The 10,027-nt window shown below is 35.3% G+C and overlaps 1 protein-coding gene across 7 annotated transcripts in view; it reads right to left on the reverse strand.

Moving 5' to 3' along the window:
* Nbea (neurobeachin) overlaps positions 1 to 10,027 on the reverse strand; it is a gene marked incomplete at its 5' end in the record, with an annotated part of 638,824 nt that overhangs the window by 107,617 nt on the left and 521,180 nt on the right. For all 7 annotated transcript variants that reach the window (XM_013515839.1, XM_013515836.1, XM_013515838.1 and 4 more), the window contains 3 exon segments: positions 3,135 to 3,250; positions 9,206 to 9,308; positions 9,509 to 9,626. In XM_013515839.1, the coding sequence (XP_013371293.1) occupies positions 3,135 to 3,250; positions 9,206 to 9,308; positions 9,509 to 9,626 (337 nt within the window).

Genomic DNA, 10,027 nt, shown 5'->3' on the forward strand with positions numbered 1-10,027 from the left:
ACTTCTTTTAGAATTACTGAAGGTCTATACATTCTTTATGTCAACAAATAAAGCAGGGCCCCACAGACTGAAAAAGAAGACACATTTATATCCCCCTACGGGTTATAAGCTTTGGCTGGGAAACCCGAAAGCTGTACAAAGGCCTCTGTATTGTTCAGGCGCAATTTTTAGAAGGGATCAGAATGTTGTCTCTACCCAGATTCAGACAGAACAATCTTTCCAAGAGGAGATAGAGAAAGAGACTCCCAGAGGGCAAGGGCATGAAGCGGGTGGTGGTTAGCGTGGCCCTGTATCGTGCTGTAGGAAGTCTAGCTAGCCTGAGTGAAATGCACTGGGAGAGACGGAGACCGGAGAAGGCCTTTAAAACAGTGACCCAGAGAACCTTCCATCAGGAGGGTAGAGAGAATCCCATCTTAGCAAAGCAGAGCCATTTAATAAGAATGTCTGCTACACTGAATGAACTGGAGGTGAGGTATGCCACCCTGTCTTCCAGTTTTATATCCAACAGCTCCAAATAGCTAGCACAGCCAAAGCGGGAAAAAAATACAGTGTAAGTTCCATTAATGGTAGTCACTGAGTCTTCATACATCTTTTAAGAACACATAATAATGAACTTAACACAGGGAGTATGGAAAAAATAAGGCAGCCAAATGTAAAGAGAATACTGTGCTGAGAAATCAGGTAAAGAAGCATGTGGTTGAAAATAATATACTGCAGAAGAAGAAATTTTTAGTAGTGTGGAATCTTAACTAAGCAAAAAGAACATAGGTTTCAAAAAATGAGGAGTTGATCTGGCTGGTATATTTACAAAGATAAGCAATCAATAAAGATAAAGTTGAACAACATTTTTTTTATCATATAGCAGTGATTACAAATGTTGATTTGTAATAAGAGATGCAGTATGAGGTTTCTAAAAATTTAAGTATACCCCTAGGAGAACTAATAAAAGATGCCTACATTCTAAATCACTAAGGAGTCTGGCAAAAAATTATTAATGTGGGGGCTTGGGATATAGCTCAGTGACACAGTTCCTGTCTGGCAAGTGCAAGGTCCTAAGTTTGATTCCTGGTACCAAAAAAAAAAAAAGATTACTGTGAGCAAAAACAAAATAAAAACAATATGAAAAGCAAAACAGCAACAACAAACATTAAAAATGTTAGCATAGGGCTGGGGATTTAGCTCAGCGGCACAGTGCCTGCCTGGCAAACGCAAGGTCATGAGTTCGATTCCCAGTACCGGAAAAAAAAAAAAAAAGAAAAAAAGAAAAAAAAATGTTAGCATAAAACAAGACAGTGTAAGACCAAACATCAGTTATTAGAACAGATGTAAACATATTAAACATTACTACTGAAAGATTACATCTGGTAATCTGTGCAATGTAGTTAAAGAATACAATATGCAATACTACAACCACTGTTAATTTCTATCATTTTGTTTTGAAACCCTGTATCACTTTTACTGTTCTTGCTTTGTTTTGTTTATATTTGTTATGTTCGTATGCTGCTATTGTTCTTTTTTTTTTTTCTTTTACTACTCTCTTTTAAATAAAAAAAAATTATGAAAGAAAGAAAGATTAAACATCCAAAATAGAGGCAGAAGTTGAAAACTCAGACTATGGTTTAGGACACAAAGATGGCCAATCTTGGACTCTCTCTCTTCTCTTTGACGCTGAAGCTTACATTTTTTCTGATGTTAATGCTGTTTACTTGAGTTAGCTCTCCTTATCTGCAGGTTCTGCATCCAAAGGTCCAACAAACCATGGATATATATATATATATATATAAAACTGTGTCTGTACTGAACAATACAGTATAAGAGCTATGTTACATAGCATTGACATTGTATTAGGCATTATAAAAAACTAGAGATGATTTAAAGTATATGGGAGAATGAGTATATATTGGACAAATCCTGGAGAGATGGAGATCCTGGAACTAATCCCTCTCAGATACTAAGGGATTACTGCAAAAGAAACTAAGTTCCTTAAATTTCAGATATTAAAGTTCATTCTACCCATACATATGTATATAAATAATGTGCTAGTTAAAATAGTATAAACACATCTCTGTTAACTTTGAGATTTTTTTCAAGATATAAAAGTATATATGAATACATGAATGCATGCATGAATATGTGTATATATGAAAATATTAAAATTAAAATCTGAAAACATTGTCACACTTCAAATAACATTATCCCTTTTTGTTGATGAGTCATGTTCCCCTGCCTGTTTAATCTCTCTCTCTCTATCATCCACATTTCATATGTGACTATCATGCCCACATTCATACATATGGTAGATTAAAATATAAAACTATCATGTAATTATCTTTTAAAGCAATTCAGAGCAGAATATTAGTCTAAGTCCATGGTTGTAAGCATTCACTCATAACAAAACAAAAATCATATACAAACACATCGTCTATATGGCTAAGTGCATCTGATTGTAAAAGGTTTTTGTATAGCCTGATTTATAGAAGCAAATACTGTAATTCAATATGAATAAAGGCTTTTGCAGCTCAACTGAAGAAAAAAGAATGAGGTATTTTAATCTTACAGGCAAAATTTTAACCACTGACAACTACTCATGTAGCAGAAAAACAAAGCCTCTACCTCCTTTTAATTTACAAACATAGTAACCACTGAGGCTGAAGGCAGTTATTCATCATTTAGAAAATGCAATCTGATTTTTATTTTTATTTGAAAATTTAAAAAAAAGATGCTGCAACCCAATCATGCCATAGTCCAGGTGACATCTGTACTAGGCAGAATCCTGTTGTTATTCTTCTGTCTTGCTGCTATTGCTGAGAGTGACAAAGTAGTGAAATTACATTTTCCCACTATTATTTCCAGACACTCTCTGGCAATGGTTTGTTGATTCTAATAAACCTTCAGACAAAGCTGTCAGCGAAGGATATGGCAGAAGGAGAGCAAAGAAAAGCCTCTTCAACAGTAAATACATCTAAAACCTTGGTATTAGCTTGTACAGTTTCTGATAAAGTTTAATATGAGTACTTCAATATTTGTTCTAATGCTGCATTTGAATTTCAAAGACAAAAAAGCATCATATCAAATCATTACTAATAATTCTGATGAATATAAACATTATAAGCGAAAAGAATAAGATGTCTTACCTGCTATAGTATTGAGAAACATCAAATATTCGAAGTTTGAAATTTCCCTTCTTTGCCAGCGCTGAGTCATGTTTGAAGATTTATAAAGCTGTCGAGGAGTGGCCAATGATATCCTCCTAGCAATTAAACATGCCGTAACAGTCATAGTCTCTTTTAACTCACAACTTTTAAAAATCCAATATTAACATGTTAATAGAACATGCACCATATATGATGTTATATTATATTGTACTATAATGTGTTTGATATCATTCAATTAAAAATAATTTATTGTTTGTACTTGGATGAATTACACTTTTATATATATATAAAAGCAATTATATAGCAATTATATATATAATTATATGTAAAAGCAATTATATATAAAGCAATATATATATAGCTATATAAAAAGCTACATGTAAAAACATTTTAATTGTTGAAATTAGCAATGTTTGAGAATTCTGTTACAGAAAAGAATAATTACTCAGGATAAGACAATCTGAAAGCAATTCTATTTGTAAAAATGTATCTGGAGATGTGTATTTACAAGTAAACAAGAACAAAAAATATAAAAATCATACTCAAAATCAGGGTGGGGTTTTTGGGGGTTCCTGCTTTTTTTGTTAGTATGTGTTTATAGCACACGATGTTCACATTCCTTCTATACAGCTGCTATATGTACATAACACATATTAATTCCCCTTTGCTTTCCCCATCTCTTGATCCCCTTTGCTTTCCCCATCTCTTGATCCCCTTTGCTTTCGAAAAAGATCTACCCTCTGTGTATTATTTTTTATTTGCTCTTCACTTATAATATGGGTTTCTCATTTAAACCATTTAGAAAGTCTACCCCATGCTAATAAGCTATTTATTGAGGCACCTGCTTGCAGACATTTGACTTCAGTCTTAGATTGAACTTTTTACACCTATTCCATGCCTGCAGGTGATACATGCACAGCCTATACCCACACAGTATAGACCCCTCTAATTATTATAGGCAGCTAAGCTAGATAGAAATTAATATGCAGTCAGAGGGGGACTGGGATCTCAAGGAAGTCAACAGAAAAATAAAGAGACAGAACGTGGCTGGAAGAACATCTGAAGACGGCAAGACCCCGAGATCAACGTGCAATGGCCAGACTTGCATATGTCCCTAAGGGATAAGCAGTTAGGACTATACTATAATTATATCACCCAGTCCATTACGTCCAAATATGCATCAGTCACCTGGGTGGGTGACCAGAACACCTGGACCCATCCTTTCCCAAAATGCTCCTGTTCTGAAGTCATACATAAGCCCAGGTTAAGGATGCCAATCATATATCCTTGCTACCCAGCTTCTCTACTGGATCAGTATTAGCTAAGCAACAATACTCAAAATCTTATTTGTTGATTATAGTTTGACCCATGTTGTACCCACATTATAACTCTGCTATATAATTACCCCTGGCAAAGGCCTTGTTGACAACTGACTCGGGACCTTTCCTACTCTTAATCTCCTTTGCCCTTTGGAAATCATCTTTGGTTTCAGAAGACATGAACTTGGTATATCTAACACCTAGCAGGTTGGGAATTATAATTTTCCTATGTCATAATGGTGTCATAAACAACTCAGAGCTTTGAAAAAACATACAGGTCCAGAAGGAGGGAGATTGAATTGCCTTAAGGAATAAATCATGAAACTACAAATTATATTTTCCAAGTTTAAAGTGTTCATTTAAAAACAAAAGGTGGGGGGCTGGGGATTTAGCTCAGCAGCAAAGCGCCTGCCTGGCAAGCGCAAGGTCGTGAGTTTGGTTCCCAGTACCGAAGAAAAACCAAAAACCAAAAACCAAACAAACAAAAAAAAACAAACAAAAAAAACCACGAAAGGTGGTATCGTCTGAAAAGTATGACTGAGCTACTGAGATTTTAAAATGATCTATCAATGGTCCCAAACTTTAAAAATTAATGGCACCTGTAGTACTACATCTTAGTAGTTTTTTTAAGGTGCTCTTTGGCTAGCAGAAACACTTGATGGTTCTTTTTAGTAAGTAGTTAGTCCAAGCAACTCAGTAACCAGTTGATGTCTGCTACGGTTTAGAAGCGATTTGACTGTCCGCTAAAGATCTGTGTGTTGCCTGGTTTGCTGTACGGTAATGTTGAAATGGTAGACCTTTAAGGAGCGACACCTCATGGAACATATTAGGTTGTGGGAGGACTGCTGTGGGAAGGGACTAATGCTTCCCACTACACACAGTGTGCTAGTTCCCAAGAGAACAAGTTGTTACAATAATGTGAAGCAATTTCTCATGCTTGGCTCATTCTCACCACTTCCTTTTCTGCTTCTCTGCCATATTGTGATGTAGCCACGTGGCCCCTGGCGGAGCCTGAACAGATGAAGTCACCTGATCTAGGACTTTGAGTCCCTACAGCCATGAACTGAATGCACCTCATTTCTTTATAGAGTCCCTAGTGTCAGGTATTCTGTGTAGCAACACAAAATAGATACAACATCTTAACAATGCAGTTATTGTTTGAAAATACTCATAAACTGTAAGAAAAATAATACCTGCATTTCACTCTTAATCATAGTTACTAATGGATATTTGCACTTGCTGGGCAGTGCAATTTCTCAAATCTTGGAATCAAACCTGACACTACTCCCTCCATCTGCCCTGCTTCATCCTACTTTTTTCATGGAACTCTTATTTTCTAACCTTTTAACCACCCAACACCAATTTCACAAAGATGTCACTGAAGAGAATGACTGCTATGTAATACTGAAGCAGCTAAAGAGTATTGTGTATCGTAATAAATTTTAAGATATCAGCTTTATAAATAAAGGGTATAGCCTTTGTAAATGATCCTAGTAAAGTACTAAATAAACTGACTGATTGACTCAATTAACCAAAGAGTAGTAATCAGTATGAAGTCTAGAATATGGACATGTGTTTGCTAGTACTACTTTTTGTCATTGAGAAAAAGTATTGTGTTTAGGATCAATGTTAGTTACCTCGATAAAGGACATGGAGTAGGAATTAAGAATGCAGAATAGATGAATAACTCATCTAAATCTAAATTTTCCTATTTATGAAATGAGGTAAGAATCCCCCTGTGTTAGAATTGTAGTTTTTGTAGGAATTAAATTAAATATTACTTACAAACTGAAACACAAAGTATAGTTCCTGGACCGTGGGCAGTATTGAATTTAAGAAACGGTACGGATATTAATGAATTAAAGGGGAATTTTTTAGCCTATACTAGCTTACAGGAAAGAGTTCACTGTTCTAAACCACTGTTTATTAAGCAAGGATCTGATTTGTGATAGGATTGATGTCCTTGGTGGGCTTGCCCAAGAATTGACTAAAATGATTTTGGAGTCCATTTATTCTGGTAGTATACCCGAATTTGAATTTGATAATGTTTTGTTGTCTAAAATTAGTATCTTAGGACTTTGGCTTAGAGTTGTTCTGCTTAATTGACAAAATCCAATGTCAAGAATAGAAAGCAAAGAATAGATCTCTAGACTTTTGCTGCAGTTCCACTAAGATAATAGAGAGTTTGTACCTGTAGGAAACAGGCATCATCCCCTCCCTTCCACAGTTCTCTAACTGTAGTAAGTCTATATGCATACATATGTGCGTGCTTACAGATGTATGCATATCTATTTACTTACCTATTTATATCCTGTGTATGTGTATATATGCATGTATGTTTATCATTTGTAAAGTACCTTTACTTTATTCTCTCGTAAGACTCTCAAATGTCCCTGCAAAGATACTGTCTCTATTTTATTGTAGAAAAGAGTGTCATTTCTCTTGCCTAGTGTTATTCCCTCTTTTAACAAACATTTATTGAGTTCCCACTAAATACTAAGCTCTCCTATTGTCACTCAGTTTGCAGGTGGCAGGTCTGAGCCTACATTCAATGCCCTCCCCCAACCTATTCTGCTATTTCTAAAACTACATGTCTCAGGAAGTAAACACAGATAAAGATGGCTTTATGAAATAACAAAGAAAGAAAAACTACTGATCAGTTATTTTGCTTCCAGTTTTTCTACCCAGAATGTCAATCTTCCAAAAGTCAAAAGGAGATTAAATGTGGTTAAAAGAGAATTGAGACTCATCATATGCAAGGAAGATAGTAAAAGAGCTACCGGTTGCTTTAAATGAATTCAGGTTTAGACAAGCCCAAGACCACTGCAAGAAATTACACATGCTAGCTAGAAACCCTCTTAGCGATCGTGAGGAATGACAGCCATTGAGTAAGATGTGAGGAGGCAGGAGATTACTTCTAAAAAGGAAAAAGTTAGATCTATAAAGTGAGTTCTTAATGTTCATTCCTGGAAAAATTCTTGAATTGATGATTAAACAAATAGTTTGTAAGCACTTGGGAAAGGAAATAGCGAGTACTCTGAGTCAGCTTCGATTCAATAAGAACAAGTCTTGCAAAACTAACCTCATTTTCTTTGATAGATTAAATGGGTTTTTTCGTTGACCCGTATTTTATATAACTACTTCATCATCTACTAATGTCTTACTTTAATCTTATCATTCTACTAGCAAATATCCTGAGCATGTGCATACATGTCAGTGAATTGTTCCTGCACTTTAAGCTTTAAGGGAATAGATAAGATGTAATACAAGGAAACTCCAGTTGAATAGCACTTAGAAAACACTTCTGCAATTAGGCACTGTGCTAGGTGCTGTAGATTAAAAGACAAGTAAAACACATTCCCTGTCTTTAAAATGTCTGTAACCTATTTAAGAGAAGATAGACGAAGATTAGTTTTTCTTTCCACCTAGGTAGCACCCAGGAATAACTCTCAGGGATCCAGTCTGTACTGTAACTATTGCTGCTTGTCTACTTCTTTTTTTCTCCTCAACAGAAACCCTCTTTTTTTGAAGTTAAGATGTGACAAGAAGTCAGAGGTGTATTTTCCATAAATTCTAAAGCATGACTCACATAAGTGAACAAACTTACTCCTCATTGTTTAAGAGTTGGGAAATTGACCCCATGCCAGCCACATGGGCTTATAAGATTGTCAGAGGCTGCTAAGGGAAATATACCTTCTTAAAACAGAGAAGTTCAAAGAGAAATCCTCTGTGTCTTTTTCATACTTTCACGTAGTTGTGTGAAGATGTGGTGTCTGAAATACTAGTGGAGATTTTGTGAACATGAACCTGATTTAAGAGTTCTTATTTCATTGAATCTCTGGACCACACTGCCACTATCTTAACTTGATATCTTTCATATTAAACACACACACACACCTAAAAACCCCTATTTCAGTCAAGTATTCAATTACTTGGAACCAAAACCAGATTAATTTATGTGAGTAACACATAAATACTAGCACTTACATTAGTACCATTAATAAAATGAGGTTTTAAGATGATTCTTCTAAAACACTAAAATGAAAGATTTAGGTACTGTTTAAAACTACATCATAATTAATGACTATTAATCTCAGTAAAGTCTAAGAGTTTTACTACTTTAATAGAGAATCACTTAGAGATTTCATACAAACATAACAGACCTGGGAGCAGTGACGCATGCCTGCAGTTCAAGCTACTCATGAGGCTGAGGCCAAAGGATTGCCAAATTTGAGGCCAGCCTGGGTAACTTGTCTCAAAATTTAAAAACATTTAAAAAGGGCTAGGGATGTAGCTTAGAGGTAGAGTGATTGCCTAGTACATACAAGGCCAGGGTTTAATCCCCAGTACTACAAAGAAAAAAAAAAAAAAACCCCCAAAAGCATAATGTATATGCTAGCACACAGCAATTAATCATGTACACCTTGAGGTTTTTGGCTTGTTTCCTGTACATTTTTAATAGGAAAAACGTCTTCATCTATGATTATATCTATGATATGAAAACAACTTTTTTACTTATTCATTTACATATGTTAAAATTCTCCCTTAATCATTTTGTTATTCTCAAAACAGCTATTTTTATAACCTCTATCCCTACAAATAACCCACAGAGAAAGAAAATTGCTTGATCCTTGAAGTAATTATAATGATGCAACCACATTTACATTTCTGTCATATTGAGATGGAAACACACGAACAAACTGCAGATAATGTGCAATATGATATAATTACCTGGCTTGTGGCAACCCATAGCTGGTCCCTACTCCGACCCGAGGCAAGCTATAAACAACTTTTTTTACTGTTGCTTGATCAGGGAAATTAAACATAACCGAGGCTGTGGTAAGAAGAAAAGAACACAATTTAGAAACCCACAGGAGAGCTAACGATCAACTTAAAAAATCACTTAATTTTGTTTCAGGGATAGCATACCAAAGAGAAATACCGTGCCAAAAAAGAAGAGAGTATTACAATATGTAAGTGAATAATATCCCAACACAAGCACACTTTTCATTCATGTTATGTAAGGGAACTTACTTCGGTTTGCCATAAATACTTCCAGAGCAGTGTTTTGTAGAAGATAACGTCTTGAAAATACAGCTCGTATCTCACTGAACATCCATTTTCCATGAAGCCCCTCAGTGTATGCAAGAACCTAAAATAAAGTTGACAGGGAAGTGACAATTAATAAAATATGCACTTAAGTCTCTGGCGGTATCTCCAACAGTCCTGCGTTGAAATCAGTATTCTGAGGATTTCCTTGTTTATGAGCTCTCTTAACATTGTCAACAATTTGATGCTACATATTTGCAAAATGTAAGTGAATTTACGTGAACTTAGTTGGCTTATGAGGAAATGATAGAGTGAAAAAACTGTGTTTGAGGTAACCCTGTGACTGAAAACAGAAAATATGTTATTGTGTTCAAGTCTGCGCTTAAGTAACTGGACTTGATGATCACCTGTGACACATACGGGTTGACTGAAAAAAATGCAGTGAATGTTTAAATTTTAAAAAATTTATTACAGTAAAAGACATACTGCCATCAAGCCCCCTCA

The sequence above is a fragment of the Chinchilla lanigera genome, unplaced genomic scaffold (genome assembly GCF_000276665.1).
Source record: "Chinchilla lanigera isolate Chin_1 unplaced genomic scaffold, ChiLan1.0 scaffold00030, whole genome shotgun sequence".
Taxonomy (NCBI): Eukaryota; Metazoa; Chordata; class Mammalia; order Rodentia; family Chinchillidae; genus Chinchilla; species Chinchilla lanigera.